The sequence below is a fragment of the Giraffa tippelskirchi genome, chromosome X (genome assembly GCF_054371585.1).
Source record: "Giraffa tippelskirchi isolate mGirTip1 chromosome X, T2T-mGirTip1v1.2.pri, whole genome shotgun sequence".
NCBI lineage: Eukaryota > Metazoa > Chordata > Mammalia > Artiodactyla > Giraffidae > Giraffa > Giraffa tippelskirchi.
Window position 1 is genome coordinate 14,422,216 of NC_137289.1, and position 22,768 is coordinate 14,444,983.

Genomic DNA, 22,768 nt, shown 5'->3' on the forward strand with positions numbered 1-22,768 from the left:
AGGCAAGAATACTGGAGTGGGTTGCCATGCCCTCCTCCAGGGGATCTTCCCGATCCAGGGATTGAACCTGAGTCTCTTTTGTCTCCTGGATTTGCATTATTTATCTATTTTATACACGTGCTGCTGTGCTAAGTCGCTTCAGTTGTGTCCGACTCTTTGTGACCCCATGGACCATAGCCCTCCAGGCTCCTCTGTCCATGGGATTCTCCAGGCAAGAATACTGGAGTGGGTTGCCATGCCCTCCTCCAGGGTTTTATACATAGTAGTGTATATATGTCAATCCCAATCTCCCAATTTATCCTGTTAGTGCTTTTTTGTTTTGTTTTCCCAACCAGTCCTTTTGGTGTTTCACAACTAGTCCAAAGTAAGGATAATGCACGTCTTTCATTTTTCAGCAATTGAATTTTCCACATGGGGCTGCTCTGCAAGGCTTATATCAAATATAAATCTGGTCAACAAGGAACACGCTGTAACGTGGATCTGATCCAGCTTTAGTGACCTAGGCTTTTTATTTCTCATGCTCTGGAGTAAAAGAGTTTAAAGAGTCATCAAGAAGAACATCCTAAACCATATCTTTTCTCATTTTTACATTTCTGAGGGAAATCTGTGTAGAAATTCAAGAGGTTAGATACAAAGTTGGGTTTAACTCAGTGTCAGCTTTCTCTGAACTCTATTTCTTTGTTCTCAGCAACAAGCCCACCGTGTCTTTTGTGGCTGCTCAGTGATAACCCCATGGCTTCTGTTTCCTTTTCCTGCTATCTCCTCTCCCTTCATCCTGTTTTCAACCGAGAACGTGATCATTCCTTAAAATGTTGGGGTTGGCCAAAAAGTCTCTTTGGGTTTTTCTGCAAGATGCCATGGAAAAACCCAAACGAACTTTTTGACCAACCCAATAGTACCATCTTCTCTTTTAACCATTTTTTCTTATTGAGGTGTAGTTGATTTATAATACAAGTTTCAGGTGAAAAATATAGTGATTCACAAATTTTAAAGGTTATACTGCATTTAAAGTTATTATAAAATATTGGCTGCATTTCCTGTGCTGATTATTTATTATATACATACTGGTTTTTACCTCTTAATCCCCTCCCCCTGTGTTGCCCCTCTCCCTTCCTCCTCCCCACTGGTAACAACTAGTTTGTTCTCTATCCCTGTGAGTCTGTTTCTTTTAACCATTATTTTGTCCTTCTGTGTTAGTGTTGAAATATGATTTTGTTGGCACAGTTGTGGAAGACATTTTATGATAGAAACATCAGGGTGTTTTCCTTCTGTCTATGGATTTTACCTGTTGTTGGATCTCAGGATGTCTGCGGCCTTGGAGCACTTGTTGTATTGCCCGTGGTGGGTAATGAGTGAGGGGTGGAGGTGACTTGTCCCAGACCATAGAGCTGCTCAGTGGCCGAGCCAGCATCAGGTCCAGTCCTCCCACTCCCAGCCCTCGGCCTTTTATTTTATGCCCTGATGCCTCTCTTACTACATGAATGGATTTTTTTAAAAATGTAGAGTAAATAGACATAGTTTCTGTAATTATGCGACAGCCTGAATGGTATGGGAGGAATCAGGTTGCAGATATTAGTGTTTCCAGATCTTCCACCTGACATCAAATTTATCCATTTATCTTGATAGTTATTTCTACTGATCAGAGCAGGGAGGAAATTGGGTCTTATTTTGTAGGAATATTTTAATGCCTAATGCTCTCATCTAAATGATAGAACATTGCCTCTTGTGCAGGCCTCTGAGAGCAGAGAAAGTTCTAGTTCAATTGCACTATCTCCCATCTCATCCTTCATTGGAAGGACTGATGCTGAAGCTGAAGCTCCAATACTTTGGCCACCTGATGTGAAGAACTGTCTCCTTGGAAAAGACCCTGATGCTGGGAAAGATTAAAGGCAGGAGGAGAAGGGGACGACAGAGGATGAGATGGTTGGATGGCATCACTGACTCGATGGACATGAGATTGAGCAAGCTCTGGGAGTTGGTAATGGACAGGGAAGCCTGGCGTGCTGCAGTCCATGGGGTCTCAAAGATTCAGACACGACTGAGCAACTGAACTGATCTTTTGAAAATAAATTGATCAATGAATTTCTTTATGTTTCAGATTTTGTATGTGTATGTATCGCTATGTAACAGAGCCCCTGTTCCATTGTCTAGTGTGGGTCATTTGAGAACTTGTGTGTGCAATGCCCTTGAGCAGGATGGGCCTGGATCCAAGCCCTCCATATGCTATGATCTGAAGAGCACCAAGAAGGGGAATGTGTCATCAGCCTGACACCACCGGAGACCAGGTCTTTGAAGGCCCTCTGTATCAGTGGGCAAGGGGGAAAACATGGCTTCTCTGAGAAATGTGGAACCACAGGCATTAAAACCAATGATCCAGAATAGCCGAGTTTGATGGCCCGTTTTCTTTGAAAAAGTTATCCTGGCTCATGGACCAGAGGCAGGTAGTGGACTTTGATCTGGGGCCCCTGTGGAGTTCACTAGAATTGAACATTACAAATTATCGCTTAAGATCTGGGACAACTAAAACATACTGAAGATCACATGGATGTGTCCTACCTCTAATGGTCAAAGATGAGTTAATAGGCTGCTGTTCAAGGAACATTGATTCTTATGCCAGTTATTTTGCATTTGGTTGGCACAGCACCCTGTGAAGTATATATTATTATGGCCAGTTTACAGGTAAGGAAACTTGAGACTCTGCGAGGCTAAGTAACTTGTACATGTTTTTATAGCCAGTATATGCAGCAAGCTGGGATTGGAATTCAGGTCTCTTGGACTCAAAAGCCATATGTTTAACCACTGCTTTATACTCGATCTCGGACACTTTTCCTGACCTGTAAGATGGGATAATAATGGCTTTCTCCGGGGTTTTTTAAGGATACAATGTGGTAAAGGACCGGAAAAATGCTTTGTAATCACTGATAAAGCTTTGCAGAGAGAAGGGCATTATCAGAAGTAGAAGACACTATGCTACAGTGTCTCTTCATGACTGGCTACCCTTTAGATAAATCCGGATGTCCTAGAGTTTGGACATTTGCCCCTGGCTTTTTTATCACTGAGAGTAGTTTATGTCCCAGGCATAGATTCTGAGAATGAGGACAACTGGTCTTATTTATCCAGTGACACTGTCCAGAGTGTGATTTCCTTCTTAGGTGGCTGAGAGGAGTAAAGAGAAGTAGGTCAGCCTTGCATCTGTGGAGGCAGATCTTCGGGACCCCCAGAGTTCTTGCCTGCACGCTAAGAAATCCCCTGTACGTTTCCGGCTGTTCTCTAACGTGCCTATTGTTGCTCTCCCTTTCTCATTTGTCACAGAAGACAAAGTGTTTCTCTGTGTAAAGGACATCAGCCACTTCTTAATGCAGGACATCGCCTTCCTGTCTGGTAAGCATACATTTTCATATGTTAAGATCAGATAAATGTTTGAATCCATTAGCAAAGTTAATTTGGTTCTTCTTATAGGTGGCTCTATAATTTTTATATTTCAGTAAACACTTATGCATTGTGCATGTAGTTGCTAAAGAAATGGACATTTAGAGAATAACTAGAGGTTTTAAATATGTTCAGATATGTGATTAAAACCGGGCTTACCAGCCTTGTACACTGGACATTCAGGAACATCTTTAGCAATCCATGATGAGTGAAAGTGGGATCCATCTCCTAGGTGAATGCAGGCTGAGTGAGAGAGGGCAGCTGCAGATTTCTCTGAGGTTTTCCCTGCCACCATAGCTCTGATGACTTAAATGTTCATTAAAAATGCTGTGAGTCACCCTAATTAAGCAGCATACATGTGATAAAAATTTGACTTTTCTAAAATGTATATGCATTTGTATATTATTTCTAAAAATTGTGAATAATGTATGTATTATGAAATACATATAACATAAAATTTACCTTCTTGACTATTTTTAAGTGTATAGTTCAGTGGTATTAAATACATTCATGTTATTATACGGCCATCCATCCACCATCCATTTCCAGAACTCTTCTTGTAAAACTGAAACTCTACTGGTTAAAAAATAACCCCTTGTTCCTCCCTCCCTTTAGCCCCTGGCAATTACCATTATATTGATACTTTCTGTATCTACATATTTGACTATTCTTGGTGTCTCATATGAGTGGACTCATGCTGTATTTGTCTTTTTGTGACTAGCTTTTTTCATTTTGCATAATGTCCTCCAGGTCTTTCTATGTTGTAGCATATATCAGAATTTCCTTCCTTTGTTAAGGCTGAAGAATATGCCATTGTATGATGAGTTAATTTGTTTATCCATTCATCCATTGGTGGACATTTGGGTTGCTTACACCTTTTGGCTCTTGTGAATAAAGCTGCTCAATAGCATTACATATTTTTAGAGATACTGCAATAGGAAATCACTCCTTGTTTTAATCCTGTCAGATCTCTAGGGGAAACTTTGCTTAAAGACAAGCAAATTCCTTTCAGGTGTTAGAGTAACTTGAACTACGCCATTAAACATTATATTTATTGTATTAAATGGATAAGAACAGTTTACAAGTATATGTGTTGTTCGTATGAAAATCCTTCTTAGGTGTTGAGAGTACAAGAGACCATCTTATTTCTTTTAAGTAGTTAAATTATTTCTCCTGAAATGATACCTACATGCTTGGTTTACCAAATGACCATTTACTTTATAGATGATCCTAATTGGACACTTCAATCTGGCTTCTGCTTTAATGATTAGAATTAGCAGTAATTGTGAATTAGTGGTGACTTAATGAGGTTTTATGTTTTTATTTTATAAGTGGTATAAATGTGCGATAGGCTTTCACTATTGAGATTAAGGGACTTTACTGAAGCTCCTCAGTGTTTTTAAAATTGTGTTCAAACAGAAACACCCTTGGGACCTGTTTCCCAATCTAGATCCCTCTCCATAATTTCCTTTCTTATCTGATCTTTGTAGTTTTCAAAATACGTCTTGTCTATCCTTTCTTTTGAAGAAAGGGTTCCCAATGTTAAAAATAACAAAAACCTCCCTATTTAGAATATCAGTATCCCCTTTCTTTTCTCACATGGTTACTACCTAGTACATACAGCACTTGTGCTTCTCTGGTGGCTCAGCGGTAAACAACCTGCCTGCCGATGCAGGAGATGTGGGTTTGATCCCTGATCTGGGGAGACCCCCTGGAGTGGGAAATGGCAACCCACTCCAGTATTCTTGCCTGGGAAATCCCATGGACAGAGCAGCCTGGTGGGCTGTGGTCTGTGGGGTGGCAAAGAGTCAGACATGACTTAGCGACTAAACAACAACAACAGCAGTAGCCCTTGTGGGTACTCAGTGGTGATAACAGTTTATTGATTAGTTGATGAGAATCTACCCTTATAAGAACCAACATTCTTTCCTTTGATAGATATAGTTCGCCTAAATACTGCTCAGCAAGTCTAATTTATATATATGTTGCATTATATGTTATATATTATTTATATTCCTAGTTCTACACCATACCCTATCTATCGAGGCCCCTTGTTTCATGCTTGGCTGAGTCTCTTGGTTCAGAGTTGTACAGTTTCTCCTTTGAGTTCCTTTAAAATTCTTGAATGGATGCCATCATTTCCCATGATTATCTTTCTTCATCTTGCTCTTTACGTCCAGAATGTTGTAAAGATTTATCATCATTTGATTTATTCTTTTGGTCTAGTTTGATTCATTACTTTGGTCTAGTCTGATTAAAAAAGTACCATGGGAATGGGGACCCTCCCTTAAGTTTCTGTTGAGAAAGATTAAGGCAAGGAATGAATTTGACCTTTTCCAAAGTGCTCTAGTGGAGAATGTGTGTTCTGCTTTTGTTGGATAGAGTATTCTAGAAACATCACTTAAGTCACTGTGGTGAAATCATTGTTCAGGTGTCCTGTTTCCTAGTGAATTCCCCAGCTAATCCTTCTATCAGTTATGCAGAGGGGTGGTGAAATTTCTGACTAAAATTGTGAATTTGTTTATTTCTCCTTGGAGCTCTATCCATTTTGTTTCTTGTATTTTGAAGCTCTGTTGTCAGATACATAAGCACTTAGGAATGTTATGTCCTCTTGATGAATTTACCACCGTTTGATTATCAAATGATCTTCTAATTTTGACAGATCTATTTGGTCTGATATTAGACAGTCTCCTTTGGGCTAATTAGCATGATATATCTTTTTTCATCTTTTTCCTTGCCTTTATATTTAAAGTCTGTTTCTTGTAGACAGTATATAGTTGGGTCTTGATTGTTTTATCCAATTAGACTATCTCTAACTTTTAACTGAAGTGTGAAAATCGTTTACATTTAATGTGATTATGCATATGGCTTGGTTTAAATCTATCATTTTACTATTTGTTTTCTATTTGTCCTGTTAGTTCTTTGTTTTTTCCTTCCATTTTTGCTTTCTTTTAGAATTAGTGGTTTTATCATGCTACTTTATCTCCTTTGCCTTTGTCATAGTTTTATTGCATATTGAATTTTTTTATATCCTATATCTCTATTCACTTAAATTCAGCCAAATAAGAATTACAACAAAATCTCTCAAAAATTTTCTTTGAGCAAGCCAGATTCAAAGGCCACCCTACAACTTGCCTCCTAAAATAATCCTTCAACTTCCATTTAACACTAAATATGTATTGAGCACCTACTCTGTGCCCAGGTGTTAGGCTGACTATAGAATGGGACCTTAGGCACATGGAAGGTTCACCCCTGCACTTAGGTGGCTTTCATTCTCAATCCTCCAGGCTGTGTAGAGGGCTGTGGAGTGGGATGAACACTGAATTTTATACTTTGTGGTCTTTCTTTCTTTGCATTAGTAAAATTCCTATACCATTGTCACTATTATTCCTTATGTTGTTTCTTCCACCAATCTGTTAGAACATTACTTATTACCTGTAGTTTGTATCCTATACTCTTTCATGTTCACCATGACTCTAAGTGGTCAATTTTTTCAAGGTTTCCACTTGTTATCAAGCTGTCAGTGACTCATTTTGAATTTAAACGCATAGTATTGGTATAGAAACAGTTATTTCCCAATACCCATGGTTGTCCAATATGAGGGATCAGTGATATTTTCAACTATGTTTATTACACACATTCCGTGACATTTTTTCCTCTTTTTGCTGTCTCTTATTCCTCCCTCCTTCCCCTCTTCCTTTTTTTCTTTTGTCTTTCCCCCTCTCTCTCTTTTTCTTTCATTCTTCTTTTCAATTTCAAAACCACCCTGTTGCATTTTTAAAAGATGTTTTGGCCATGCCACATGGCACGTGGGATATTAGTTCCCCGACCAGAGATTGAACTCTCACCCTGCATCGGAAGTCTTAATCATTGGCTCACGGGTAAATGCCCCACCCTGCCACTTGTTGCACTTAAGCAGGAGCTTGGTGCCATTTTGGTTTCTGTGGAGGTCATCATCCTTATAAAATTTGCATTGGCCCCAACCTGTCTTCTTATCACCCCTCTCAAATCTAAAATCCTCTTTTTTACATTGCTGTGACATAAATGTTAACTTGGTTTTTGATACTGTTTTAGGTGGCCGGGGAAAGAATGGTGCTTGGATCATTACGTTTCCAGAAAATTGTAATTTCAAATGCATACCAGAAAAAGTTATAGCAAAAGTACTGACTTACTTGACTTCTGTTGCAAGGTACAGCATTTCATTACATTGTTTTCTTCAATTTGGTTTTTTTTTTGGATACCTATTTGAATGTAATAACAAGAAAATGATGTTGTAGTGTGGCTATTGTTATTGTAAATGATTTGTAAGACTCACTTTTAGAATAGATAAGAAATAACTTAGAAGGGGAAGCTGACCACTACTTAAATTGCTATAAAAATTATACTGAGGATCTATGAAAACAAAATTGGGGGCCGAGAAATATTTGTCCCCATGCAGGAGAACATAGGTTAAAAATGATGATCATACTTTAAAGTCTAAAAGAAACTGTCACTAGCCAATGGCTAGACAGCTATTCTTCATTTCTTCCAAGGATAAAATAAGAAGACAAAGTTAAATACTCAAAAGTGATATTGAAATGGATTAGGAGTAACTTCTTGATATTAGAAATCATTTGAGATGAGAATGCTTTAAGGGGAAAGTTTCAGAAGCTCCCTTAAAGATTTTATTTAGTTTGCAAACAAGTTTTTTAAAGGAAATGTTTTCTGGTTATTAATCCTGAAGACTAAGAAGGCATTAATCTAAAATGGTAATATTATGAAGAGTCTCATGAACAAAATGGAGAAGGAAATGGCAACCCACTCCAATATTCTTGCCTGGAAAATCCCATGGACAGAGGAGCCTGGCGGGCCATGGTCCATGGGGTTGCAGAGAGTCGGACATGACTGATGTGACTAAGCACGCATGAACAAAAATCAAATCCCAGAAAACAAAATTTACACTGTACCTCTTAAAGCTTGAAAATGGTCTCTTTAGGGCAAATAAAAATTTTATTAGTCATTACACTGCCTTCCCTCAAGGAACAGGCAAGAGATTTAACAGTGTTTTTCTGAATGAATTAATAGATCATTGACTTATGATGGATTGCCATGAAGTTAAATCTGATGTCATGAAGGACAACTGTCTATAATGTTTTCCCATGCCCCAAATCACAGTATTCCAAATCCATTTTAGTGGCACTTGCCTGTTTAAAAGATTGACATAAGTGGCAAAAAGAAATTTTAAATTGTAGTAGAATATGGAATTAAATTGATTTTCCATTGTAGCACCTTGTGATAGCTTCCCAAATCTGTCTTCGGGCCAGACATCACAGGTAAATGAAATAATCAGAAGTAAGGACATATTTAGCAAAGTTGGGTTACTATTAAGAAAAACATATTATTTTCTCTTATCTTCTAGGCAAAAGCGGTCTGACGCCCGATTTACCATTATTCTTGATCGAAGATCGGATACCTGGTCTTCTGTCAAAATATCTCTCCAAAAAATCTCAGTAAGTACCAATTTATTCTATAGTAACTTCTTATTTTTGTTTTGCATTATACTTTTTGTTTGTGGGGGTACAGATTATTTTTATTCTGATGGAGACTAAAAAAATAGATGGAATGGAGAGGTGGGAAACTAGAGAGAAGAATTGATAAAGGAGATTGAGCTGAACAACTCTACTCAATAGAAAACCTTATAGGAAAGAATGAGTAGTTAATGGTTTGAGTTGAGTGAGAAGAGATTCATGGTCTCCTTTCAAAGCAAGACAGTTTTTTATGGGAACTTTTTATAAAGCAGCAATAGCCATGTTGTATACACACTGTATATTGAAAAGTATAAAGAAGGAGGTTTAAAACAATAGTCAATAATCCAACCATCCAGAAATAAGCACTTTTTAACATTTTGGTGTGTATCTTTCTAGATTTTTCTTTCCCCTGGGATAGAGAGGGTAGGGAGTTGCCTGCAAAATGACATATCACCCCGATTAGAGTCTAGTCTCCAGCTCCCCAAGACCCAGAGTCAAAACAGTTTCCCTAAAGGAGACAGTATGAGAGATGCGGTCTTGCCCACAGCCGAGATGATCTTTTTACATTATTAGGCTCATCTGGATATTGTCTGACAGTTCTTTCATAGAAAAGAGGGAGGTGAGAAATTCATAGGCTCTTCCTGAGCTGGTAAGAGTGGGGCTGTCTGTGGAAGTGCCATGTGGTCAACTTGCTCTATCAGACCAGAGAAGCTGGGAATCAGTCCATGTTTTTCTTGGAGAGTTCAGTATCATCAACCAATGAAATTCTTCCTTCATCTCACAATTGACATGGAGGCCACACCCACCAGAGGCAGTTGGTTTAGTTGTGAAAGCAAGACAGAAATCTAAATTGTTGGACTTCTGAACCAGTGTTTTTTGTTGTACTAACTTGCTGACGAGTATAAGAAATACACTGACACTCACACGGTATCATGAATGAGATCATTATTATTTTCATACCCATTATGAATTATTCCTCATCTTGGGCAAGTCAGTATGGTAGTTTTTTTTGTTTATTTCTTAAAACAGAGGTGTTTAATCATAAGAAATGGAGAGAAGAATTAATACCAGATTCATGAAAATCACCAAAATAAAACAGTAAAACATCGACTTTATATAATACACTTTTGCTTTTTTAAACACTTTCACATTTATTAAGTAATGTTGATTCTCTCTGTTTCCTGATTATGTCCTGTGGGCGGATGTCTTTATAAATTGTCCTATAGATGAGAGAATTATATTGATATACAATATGCCTTTTGGAAAGGTTATGTGATGATGAATTCAAGGTCAGATAGCTAGGTAACCAAAAGAGTGGGAGCAAGAATTGAATTTTCATGAATTCCAGTTGATGACCTTTCCACTTGCTGCTTCCTATCATTTTCCAAAGGACTTGTGGATAGACAAATACATTAATAATTTTTTTTAGAAAAAGGTAAAATTCCTTTGGAGAGTATACATCTGCCCTCCATGTACTACAGACTCCTATCAGTGGGGCTGAATGATATTTATCCAGGTATTTATCATGCCCTGGCCTTTAGGATCAGTCCTTGGGCTTGTTGAACAAACTTTAGTTCATGATAAGAATCAATTATTTAACATTAAATATAGCACTTGTTATAATAAGGCATTTTTAACATCACCCAGCCCAGCTTTTTTTTTTTTTCTTTTTGGCAAAACTACCTGCTTGATGAGATTAATTTTCATTGAGTGACTGGTTGGCATATGGCGTCAGTTTTGAAATTGGGTCTTGATACTGCTTTGCTGGTGGCTCAGATGGTAAAGAATCTGCCTGCAAATGCAGGAGACCTGGGTTCGATCCCTGGGTTGGGAGGATCCCCTGGAGAAGGGAACGGCTACCCACTCCAGTATTCTTGCCTGGAGAATCCCCATGGACAGAGGAGCCTAGCAGGCTACAGTGCATAGGGTCACAAAGAGTTGGACACGACTAAGCGACTAAGCACAGCACAGCACTACTGATTTGGGGTCAATAAAGGAATAATGACTTGTTTCTTGGGAGGTGATGCTCCCCTTTCTGTTTCCTAGGAATGCTCTCTCAGTGGGGAACTGAGAAGTCTGCCCTGCAAAGAGCTCTGCATCCAAGGTCCCTTTATTTGCATAATTGCCAGGCAGGAGTGGGGGTGCAGGTGATGAGGACATCTGACTGGCTATAGATTAGTTTCAGTGTTGTTTCATTTAAATATTTTAAATGTTTCTGCTTATGGTATAGTCTCTATACCCATACTCAAAAGCACATTAATTATATCTCAACCATTAATAGCCCATTGGACACTGTTTGCAATAGAGGTAAATATTGAATACAAGCTAATTTCAAGAGCAAAAGTTGACATTCAGAAAGAATTTCTGGTGAAAACAACCATTGTATAGATAGGTCTAACTGTCTTCAGTATATTATTTTAAACTAGTGTCTGTGAAGTAATTATATAATTTGATTTGAAGACCTTAATTTCTAGATTCTTAAACTATGCAGTTAGGCTATACTTCATAATGATAGGAGACTATATATATATATAATTTTTGCTTTTAGTTACACGTTTTGGGGAAATATTCCTTTGGGAGAGAATCCTACCCATCTCAGAAAGTTTACATGTTCTGTTCTTTCTAGATTATCATCAGGACAAAATCCCGCAAACTATTAACCTTTCCCAGGCTTAAACCCAAAATAAAATTGAATAATAATAATAATAAAAAACACAATTGAATTTCAAGTTACATAGCGGGGTAAGGCAAGAATAAAGATATCACTTAATACTACCTTCACAAAGATTCTTAGCATTCCACCTTAAAAATCAAATAGCGCAGAGAAAGCCAGCCCCATCTAGCCCCTAGGAGGAGAGGTTTTTTTTTTTTTTTTCCTTCCTCCACTCTTAGGAAAAGCCTGATCTTCCTGAGCAGTCCAGCACCAGCTAATCCATGAGGTTCAATCAGGCTAAGTAATTGGGGAAATGTGTGGACTCTGAATTACAATGAGCAGTAGGAAAGGATCTGTCAGCTGACTAATCAGAGATAGTGGGTTTTTTTTTTTTTGCAGCGCTGCCAGGGTGGTAATGGAAGCAGCCTCGGTAGCTTTGTTTGATAGAGATTTTTGGCTGCCGCTTTTAAATACTACCTAAGACGCAGCTCATATTTCATCAATATTGCATTGACAATTGGAAAAGAAGCGTGTTATTGTGTATAGGTGAGATGGCAGAAGCAACTCCCCCGAGAGGCAAGATGAGGTTCAGAAGGAATGCGGTAAGGGCTCTGCCTGCAGTCCTGGAAAGCCTGTTCCCAAGTTGAAGCTCAGGAATGCTGCAGCATGGGGCTATAGCACAAACTACTGAATGGGGCTTTTCAGGGGAGAATGGAGACTTGGATTTTCGTGGATTGCATTGATGTGATTACTGTGATATGGACATAGGGGAATGTTAAGGCGTCAAGATCTAAATGTGATCAAATTTATGAGGAAGCATCCTTCGTCATGGTATTTATTTAAGAGTGTATGAACAATATTGACTCATTTGGCAGAGTAGCTTAAAGTCACTAGTTATCAATAAAATAATATCAAACAAAAGGATTCATCCTTCCTTTCACCATGGACAAGTAGATTATGGTATCATGGACAGATTTGCAGATGACTTTATCAGTGTTTAAAAAGGCTATGTGTTACTGGACAAATGAAAAAATGTTAAGCCTGATGATTTGAATTCTTTCTGATTTCAGTTTTTCCCCAAATTAAAAAAAATTATTTCCCCAAATTCAAATGTTAAAGATGCAGAATTCTAGCCCGTTGACTACCTTTTTTTAAAGGAAAAAAAGAGTGACTCACCGTTATTTATAAGCTAGAATTTAGAAATCTCTTCTTTCAGATACATTTTCAAATTTTCCCATGATTGGTTCACTTATATACCAAATTCCCAGCAAATTTCAGAAGGGCTATTTAGATGTCATTTGGAGAAATGTGAAATAACACTAGCTAATTTAATAATTAACTGATCATCAGCCCAGTTTTCAGTGCTGCTCTTTTTCTTTCAAAACTTAAGATAACGTTATTGATGCTATGATTTAAAATAGAATATCTGCTTATTTAAATAATCAAGACAACACACAAAAAAATGAGAGAGTGAAAATCAGTCATAGAACAGAATGACACTTGGAATCAAAAGTAAGATCAGGGAAATAAATCAGTAAGAATGTTATTCTTGTTGAATGACAGTGAACATCCATGGGTGAGTAACTGGTTTATTTTCTAATTAAGCTCTTAGCACAAGATAGTATTTTAAAAATTACAGCTTAGGATATGAATCTTTTTATTTTGACAAAGTTGTATGTCCAGCTCTACTACACATGATTTTGTATTATGGGAATAATAGCTTCAGATTTTTAACAGACAATTTATGGTGCACAAAAGATGCCTGTGTATGTGCTTTGCAATATTGGGTGCAACTGACATTAGTACTTTTGTTATCAAAAGTAATTGACTTAAGTGTTAAGAAGATTCCTAATTCCTTTATACGCATAGATGTTTTCTCAGTTCTGAACTTCATTTCCTGTATATGCATGCATGCATGCTCAGTCACTTCAGTCGTGTTCAACTCTTTGCGACCCCATGGATTGTAGCCTGCCAGGCTCTTCTGTCCATAGGATTCTCTAGGCAAGAATACTGGAGTGAGTTACCATATCCTCTCTAGGGGATCTTCCCGACCCAGGGATTAAACCTGCATCTCTTATGTCTCCTGCATTGTCAGGCAGGCTTTTTACCACTAGTGCCACCTGGGAAGTCCTTTCTGTTTATACACATACCTTAATATACACAGAAATTAATGCAACACACAAGTACTTGTTGAATAGGTATATCTACTATTCTGCTACAGACAATATGGGACACAGGTAAACACGGAATGGCTACAGAGCTGAAAGAGCTCTCAATCTAGTAGAGAAGGTAGGACATGTTCATAAATAACTATTAAATAACTATTATGAAAGAACTTCTAGCTGGTGGGGAAGGCCTCACAAAGGAGATGACATTTGTTTGGACCTTAAGGAATAGCATATGTGTCTATTATCTTTCTTGGTGTCTTTCCTCTCTTTTTCTCTCAAATGAAGTACTTGAAGTTGTCCATAGGAACAGCTAGCTTGAAATGAAATTGATTGGATTAAGTCTAAAGCCTAGAACTCTAGTGGAAAACAGATTTGTTCTGCTTGCATGGATACGGCTTGACCAGAGTGAAAAATTTGCAACTCAGCTGATGACACCATGGTTTGACTTGGAAGAATCTCTGGTGTTGAGCTGATTCTGGAGGCTACAATAGGTGGCACCTGGAAGGATGGTAAAGTGGCTTTAGAGTCCACAGATAGGCTTCAACTGGCTACTTGATGGAAATTGCAATGACTGTGAACAAGTGAGGGGGTTGTTGAGAACGGATATGGAACAAGAAGGGTGAGCCACAAGGAAAGAGCGTTGCCAGGGAGTGTCCTACGCCTGAGGTCGCTTGGCAAGGGATTTGGTGATCTGTGGAGTAACTCTTCCTTTCTGTACACTTTCAGAGTGCGAAGAATGAGTGCAGAAGTAGCTCACGGCATTGGAAACTCTTCTCTATAGCTTGAGGTCATAAGATATTTCTCAGCATATTCTAAAGTGATAGTTCCGACCTTATTGAGGTCAATCACATGCCAGCAACTCAGTATTAATACTCTGTAATGATATGAAATTGTAATTGTTTTGTTCAGTAGGCTCAGTGATGCTAAATTGTTTCAAGCATTTGTTTTGACTGTTAGTTTTTGTCCCATTTTGTAGATGTCAAGGTCAAGTTTTTCCTAAAGGAAAGGCAACTAGTCTGAGCATGCATTCAGAGTGTGCGTTGTGAAAGGCGTGTCTGAAAAGGGTGAAGTGTCCTGGAAAGAGCTTGGCTTTAGGATTCAGATTGGCCTGTGTGCTCCTGCTCCTTAGCAGGTAGCGTAGCAAGCAGTTAGTGTACCACTCTGTGCTTCAGTTTGCCCAGCTGTGGAAAGGCCATAATACCTACTTCCCTGCTATGTTACAAAGGCTACATAGGATAATATACATAACAAGCCTGGCGTGTATGTCCTAGGCTTTCAGTAAAGGGTTCCCTCTTATTGTGACCCCATTTCTTTGCCCTAAAGATGAAAAGAAAAAGCTCTAGGAGTATAAATTGTTTTTATAGTAAAATAATCAAATTTTATGTGGTATCAGCCACTTGTAAAAGTTTTAAAGAAGTAGCTAGGATAACTGAAAAGGGGGCAGAGGGTGTGTGAATTGCCTGTTTTAGATGCTGCATAAAATAACATTAAACAAGGTTAATTTCCAGGCTTCAGTAGTGAAATGTATCAAGTGATGCCTTTTGTCCTGAGGCCATATAGTCCGGTGATCTGAAGGCAGGCATGAGGAGAAGGGATTCAGTGTCTTCTCTGGGAGGGGAAGAGGAGAGAAAGCGAATTCTCTGCCCCTGAATTAGAAGAACTGGTAGGAGCTGCTCCCCAGGCCTGGGGTGGGGCCTGGCTCAGAGATGGAGAAATGGCTCTGAGCCCTGTGAAGATAGGCAGCATGTTCATTTTTACCAAGGCGCCTTTAAGCAGTCACATGTTGGAACTACAAAAAAGAAAAAAAACACGCCGGCAACCAGTGCCTAAAACCAATGCCGTTTCCTCTCTCATGCTTTTTTTTTCTGTAAAGAAAAAAGCAATCAAAGAAAACAAGGCTGACCCTTGCTCACATCCTTTTGCTTTTTTGACAAGCTCTCGAAAACGATTTATAGTTTTAAAATCTAGGGTTTATTTGGGCGAAAATAGAAACTGTGCCTTTTCATGTTTATATAACCAACCAGATTAGAGATCTGTAAGGCAGCATGCTGGAGAATGTAGGAACATCGTCTCCCCAAACCAAATGGGAAAGCTCAAAGGTCTGGAGCTGTATTTGCTGTAAGCTAGAATTTCTTGCGGAGAAGGCAATGGCACCCCACTCCAGTACTCTTGCCTGGAAAATCCCATGGATGGAGGAGCCTGGTAGGCTGCAGTCCATGGGGTCACGAAGAGTCGGACACGACTGAGCGACTTCACTTTCACTTTTCACTCTCATGCATTGGAGAAGGAAATGGCAACCCATTCCAGTGTTCTTGCCTGGAGAATCCCAGGGACAGGGGAGCCTGGTGGGCTGCCGTCTATGGGGTCGCACAGAGTTGGACACGACTGAAGCGACTTAGCAGCAGCAGCAGCAGAATTTCTTGAAGAATTACTTAGCGTCACAAAAGCTCAGTGGGTTAGTTCCCTGTTGCTGCTGTAACCAATTACTGCAAACTTAGTAGCTCAAAATAACCCAAATGTATTGTTACAGTTCTGGAGGTCAGAAGTCCAAATGAGTCTCACTGGGCTAAGACCAAGATATCAACAGGGCTTCTGAGGCTTTAGAGGATAATCAGTTTCCTTGACATTCTAGTTTCTAGAAGCTGCCCAGTTTCTTAGCTCATGGCCCTGTATCACTCTGACCTCTGCTTCTGTTGTTACATCGTCTCTGATTCTCGTGCCTCCCTCTGTTTAATAACTACTTGTGATTGCATTGTTCCCACCCCAATAATCCAGGATCATTTCCCCATCAGAAGGTGAGGTGAAGTGTTAGTCGCTCAGTCATGCCCAACTCTTTGCGACCCCATGGACTGTAGCCCTCTAGGCTCTTCTGTCCACGGAGTTCTCCAGGCAAGAATACTGGAGTGGGTTGCTATGCCCTTCTCCAGGGGATCTTCCCAACCCAGGGATCAAAACTGGGTCTCCTGCATTGCAGGCAGTTTCTTTACCATTTGAACCACCAGGGAAGCTCTGAAGATTCTTAATCACATTTACAGAGTCCTTTTTGCTTTGTAACATATTCACAGGTTCCAGGGGTTAGGATGTAGACATCTTTGGGGAACCTTTATTCTGCCTACCACACTCAATTCCTCCAGTTGTGAAATGAGGGTAAAAACAGAATCTATTGCAGATAAAATACTTAGCATAATGTCATAGTAATGCTCACAATGAGGAAAATTCGCCTAGTAGTCACTCAATAAAATGCAACCCTCCAACCCATGGCCATCGAGCCAATCTCCTGTCCCTACCTTAAGGCTTTGAAAGGCCCTGAAGACATATAAATGTATGTACATGTGTATATGTGTGTGTGTGTGTGTGTGTGTATGTGTTTGCTGGAGAGAAGCTATGAAAAGTCATTCATATGAAGTTGTGGATTTACTGCAATTAGTTTGGCAATCACATATTTAAATCTGGGATAAGTGAGTGGGTATGGGATTAAAAAGTCAAGTGTATCTGATTCATACATGGGGTCTAATGGACATGAGGCATAGAAACAATATACTTGGTCTGAACTGTATAATTTAGTTTTCTAAAAAATGTAACTCTGACAAATCAAATGAATTGTTTGAGTGCCACCCAGTTTTTTAGTAGTTTTGCCTACTAAATAATAGCTGTTGCCTACAAGTTATTTATTCCTTCAAATGGCTTAGATTTGAGAGTAGCTATCAGTTTAATGGACCCATGTATTCTAGGAAGATTTGCACGGCGGCTCAATAAAGATTCTAAAATTATCCTATAATGAACAACATTGCAAATGTGATTATACAGGCAATAAATGAAGTGTTCATCCTTGATAGTGCTTTTTCTTTAGAAATGCAAATTTGGTAGGCTTTTTGTGATAAGCGAATCACTGAACATCTTGAAGGAATTAAGGGAGGAGAAGGTATGATAAAATAATCAGGAAGTTTTACTTAAGAATGATCTGATTAGAGTGTAGAAATATTTTTAGAAGCATTTTATTCAGATTTCAATGTTTATAACTATTTTATCAAATAGACAGAATAACTGATTTAATAAAACAAACAACATGAAATCCCTGACTTAGGAGCAGCTGAACACCCCTAAACCCTGCCTGAACTCTCTTCCCCATGGATTCTGTGGACAGTGATTCTGTGTCTCTTTTCTGCTTTGTCCCCTATTGTGTGATCAGGTGCCTGACTGCTGGGACAGCCTTGTTCTCCTAGGAGTGGCAGGGTAGAGACCAGGGTCTGACCTCTGGCAGAGAGTTACCACATGGTCTTTTCTGTTCCTATAGTATCCTTCCCTACCCCCCACCCCCAGTTTTGGAGGGGGGTGAGTATTCCAGGCTTTAAGTTGGTCATCCCTGGGGTCTCACATCTAGAGACCCCACATATCTAATGCAATACCAGAGAATATGACATTAAGGAAAGTCAGGGAGAAAAAGACAATGAAACCATATCAACCTAGAGTCCATGAAAGAATAAAAATAAGAGTGCTTTAAGTGTTGGCAGAAGTAGGATGCTTTCCATTCCATTTATTTACTTATTTTTGGTTGCACTGTGTCTTTATTGCTGCTCGGGCTACTCTCTAGTTGCAGTGAGTGAGGCCTACTCTTCACTGAGGTGTGTGGGCTTCTCATTGCAGTGGCGTCTCTGGTTGCAGAGCACAGGCTCTAGGCACTTCACAGTGGAGCACAGGCATGGGCTTCAGTAGTTGCGACACATGGGTTCAGTAGTTGTGCCTCCCGGGTTCTAGAGCACAGGCTCAACAGTTGTGGCACAGGACATGTGGGATCTTCCTGGACCAGGGATTGAATCCGTGTCTCCTGCATTGGCAGACGGATTCTTCACCACTGAGCCACTAGGGTAGCCCATTGATTCCATTTAAAAGTGAAAAAATAAGCTGAGTCAAGGCAGTTAAGTATAATACTAATACTGGTAATTTGCCCATGTGAAGAAGGAAAGGCTTAACTCCTAAAGTGAATATTTCAGGGTAGAAATAGAATTAGTGCTCTCAGTCTAGAAATAGGTCCAGAGTTCTCACAAGTCCTTGTCAGAGTTTCCCCTTAGGCAAGCCTTTATCCATAACCTGAAAAACCTTTTGTCTAAGTCTACTTGTCCTTAAGTCTAAGAACCCAAAGTAAATTAAAAAAACCTATCTTATTAGTTTTTTTAGGGTTGACAAAGTAGCTTTATATTCATTATTTCTTTTAATTTTTATAACAACTATAGGAAGTATTGTACCATTCTTAGCATAAACTAAAATAGACATTTGCACATAATAGACAGTGAAGAACAGGGAAGCCTGGAGTGCTGCAGTCCATGAGGTCACAAAGAGTTAGACACGACTTAGCAACTGAAAAGCAGCATAATAGACAGTAGGGTATACAGTATCATTGGGATTCTCTGTCTCTACTTCCAGGTCTCTATACTTGTTTGCTTTGTTCTTTGGAATAAGCTCCTCTGGCAGTAGGGGTCATGGCTACCAGCGGCCCTGGAACTGCACCCTCAAAGTTTCCTTCCCTTAGTGCTAGTTCAGAAAATGCTAGTGTGAGACTTGGATTCTGCTTACATCAGATTTTCATCCTATGACAAATCATTGTGTGTTAGGAGGACAAGGTCATGTAGAAAGAGAACAGTTCTCATTAGGAACCAATATTAAGATTAATAAGACACCGTCTTAGTCTTTATGGGCTGCTATAACAGAATACCATAGACTGTGTGACTTATAAACAACAGAATTTACTTCTCACAGTTCTAGAGTCTGAAGTCCAAGGTCAGGGTGCTGGCAGATTCTGTATCTGGTGAGAGCTCATTTCCTGCTTCATAGATGGCCATCTTTTCTATGTCCTCACATGGCTGAACAGGTGAAGGAGCTCTCTGGGGTCTCTTTCTTAAGGGCACTAATCCCATTCATGAGGGCTCCACCGTCATGACCTCATCACCTCCTGAACACCCCACCACCAAATACCTTCACATTGTGGCTTAAGTTTCAACATAGGAATTTGGTGGGGGGAGGATGTAGAATCTTGTGGAAGGAGAGGGTAGTGCAGATATGGCCCCCTTGGGGAGTGATCATTTGGATAGCCATCCCAATTTGTGTCTGTTTGTAATCATTGTTTAATTTACTGATTTAAGCTTGTGCTCCTGTCTTTTCCCTATTTGTGTCACACTCAGTTCTCTTTCTCTCACTTTAGTTGTCATTGCCACTTGTTTATGATGTTTTTATCACCACCTCAAATTGAATTTAAAAAATTTCCACTTTTGAATGTCATTTCGGAGTCTAGGTCTTATCCCTCTATGAAAGTTACTCTTGTATTTTTTTAAATAGACTGTATTGTTTAGAGCAGATTTAGGTTCACAGTAGAAAGTACAGACTTCCCATATATACCTGCCCCCACAGTATCTTATTAATTTTTCTTTTATAGTTTTGTTCAATTATTAATATTTTAGTATTCCTGAAAGATGACTGTATTTAAAGCATTTTGAGCATATTTTGCTTTATTATGCTTCAGTCTGCTCTTTTGAGGCTGATGACTCTCAACTCTATATTCCCAGTCTAGGCTTCTTTCCCTCCTCTCTTGTACATCCATTTGTCTGATGGACATCATCTGGTTGTCCTGCTGACCCTTCCAACCCAGTAGGTCCAGAAATAAGAATCAGTATCTTATCCCCCTCCTGAAAGCCTGCTTCTCTTGTGTTCCCATGTCAATGAGGGTTGTACCATTCACCCAGTTACTCAAGCCAGAAATCTGGAAATTGACTGTCATAGTCTTTCTTTTCTCATCAGACATATCCAGTTATCATACTTTGCACATTATACCTCCTAAATTCTGTCCTTATCCCTGCTGTTGTTGCTCCAGTTCAGAAACTCATCATCCCTTGCTTGGATGACTGTTCCAGCATGCAAACTCATCTGTTTGCTTCCATTCTTGTCCATATCCAGTCCATTCCCAAAGCCAAAGTGATCCTACTAAAATGCAAATCTAATTATGTTGCTTTGCTACTTAAAAACCCTTACGAGTCTCCCCTTGCATCCATGAAAAGACTCAAGGTCTTTCCTGGTCTGGATCCTGCTCATCTTTCTAGCACCATCTCTCATAACTACATCTCTCCACCCCCCGGCAGCATCTTCCTCTAGCTTTCCTGACTGGGACCTCTTGATGTAATACAGACTTGGGTACCAATTCAGACTTCACCAGTTGAGCCAAGTTATACTTAAACTCTCTGAACCTCACTTTCTTTATTTGTAAAAGCAGATTGCCTAACTACTTTGCAGGATTGTTATGAAGAGGAACCATGATAATGTTAGCAAAATTCTTGGCATACAGTAAGCATTTGAATGCGGTGCTTTATTACTTATATCAGGCCATATTATTCCAGCCCTTGTGAATTTTGCATAGGGTCCTCCTTGTCTTTTGCACTCATTCATTTAACAGTTACTTCTTGACCACCTACTATGTGCCAGTATTCTAAGAAGTTGGGAAACATGGATGTACCAGAAAAACAGTCTGATCCACTTTATTCCTCTTTAGGCAAGACCTTTTTGACATTCCTAGGTCTAGGATGCTCTGTGCTACCCCTTCATATTGTATATTATTCTAATTCCTTTGTTTCATTTATCAACTTATCATGCTATAGAGTAAATGATACTAATAGACTCTAGACTGTCATTTTCTTGCAAGCTGGGTAGGCCCTGTATGTTATTAATTGGTATACACTGAATGCTAACAGTGCCTGATAATCATTCGCTTAAATACGTGGAGGAAACGCGTAGAAGATACTTGGTGAATGTCTCTTGGATGAAGTAAAAATACAAGTCCACAAAATAGTTTTCTTCCATTGTTTACTGCAGTTATGCAGTATTTCAGCTCCCTTTAGGCTTTTAGGGCTGTCCTAGAAACCTGCCTCCTGATTCTGTTTTGCAAGGATGGAAAACAATTTGAGTACAAAAACAACCGCGTTTAAAATGAAGCTTAAGAGTGTAATTCTTCATAACGTGGGACTGACTTCAGTGTGAGAAAATTCCAGGCCACAAGCACTGCAAGGATCTGACCTGATGACCTGACACTCATTGCATTTCTATTTTCGTGTTTTAAGATGGTATCAATCTCCATTTTTTAAGTTTTATCTTTTCAGCGGTTTTTATGGCTTTAGCATTTGGTTTCTTTGATTATGTATTTTTTGCCATGTGCTCACTCAAGTGCATGTTTTGACAGTTTTTCATTTTTTTCCTTTGCTGTTTCCCCCTCTAGTCTTCATTCCCTGGGAACTTGCATTTGGTTTTGGTCCTCCGGCCCACCAGCTTTCTCCAGCGAACTTTCACAGACATTGGATTTCGATTTAGTCAGGAAGATTTCATGCTCAAATTACCGGTGAGAATATATTATTCCAGTGTTTTGACCCTTTCTCCTGAAGAATGTGTAGCATGTTGTTGACAGCTGGCATGTGGTCACATGTTGTGGTCCTTTAATGGACCGGAACTTGGGGGTACAGAGTCGACCGATAAGAAAGTAAAAGAGGGAAGAAAAGGGGCTGATATTCCCTGGTTTACACAGTATGCCAATATAACTCTAGGACAAAGAGCTAGCACCGTCTACGTAGGCTCAGGGTGCCCTCTCGAAGAGATCTTGAAAGCCTGGGCAAATACGTAGACACGATGGACACCTGTGCTCCGTGGAAGCAGCGAGCGAGAGCGAGGGAGAGAGAGGGAGAGAGAAAATGAGGAAAGACATGGTGAGCAGTGCTCTGGTGGAACAAAGGCATTTATTCAACGTGTTGTGGGCATGTATATACTCTCTTACCAGATAGCCCTTTTTAGCAAAGATAGGGATCAAAAATCTAACAAGTCATCTAGAAAGCCAGAGGCTAGAATTATTCTCCAGAGAGGGGGTTGTGAAAGTAAGTTTACATATCAGAAAGGAGGAGACTTGTAAATGGCTGCTGTTCACAGCATGGAATTTCCATACAAATGAGATACATGAATTTGAAAGCTGGCTTGCCAGCTCTCTG

General features: G+C 39.4%; 1 protein-coding gene across 7 annotated transcripts in view; it reads left to right on the top strand.

Annotated features, from left to right (window-relative positions):
• Positions 1-22,768, top strand: part of MCF2 (MCF.2 cell line derived transforming sequence) — a 93,236-nt gene that overhangs the window by 23,079 nt on the left and 47,389 nt on the right. For 4 of the 7 annotated variants that reach the window (XM_081565105.1, XM_081565104.1, XM_081565107.1 and 1 more), the window contains exons 2-5: positions 3,313-3,381; positions 7,504-7,618; positions 8,828-8,918; positions 22,012-22,131. In XM_081565105.1, coding sequence (XP_081421231.1) covers positions 3,313-3,381; positions 7,504-7,618; positions 8,828-8,918; positions 22,012-22,131 — 395 coding nt within the window. Of the gene's footprint in view, positions 1-3,312; positions 3,382-7,503; positions 7,619-8,827; positions 8,919-11,824; positions 12,192-22,011; positions 22,132-22,768 lie in introns of those variants that run through there. The other 3 variants (XM_081565109.1, XM_081565110.1, XM_081565111.1) reach the window with 3 other exon arrangements.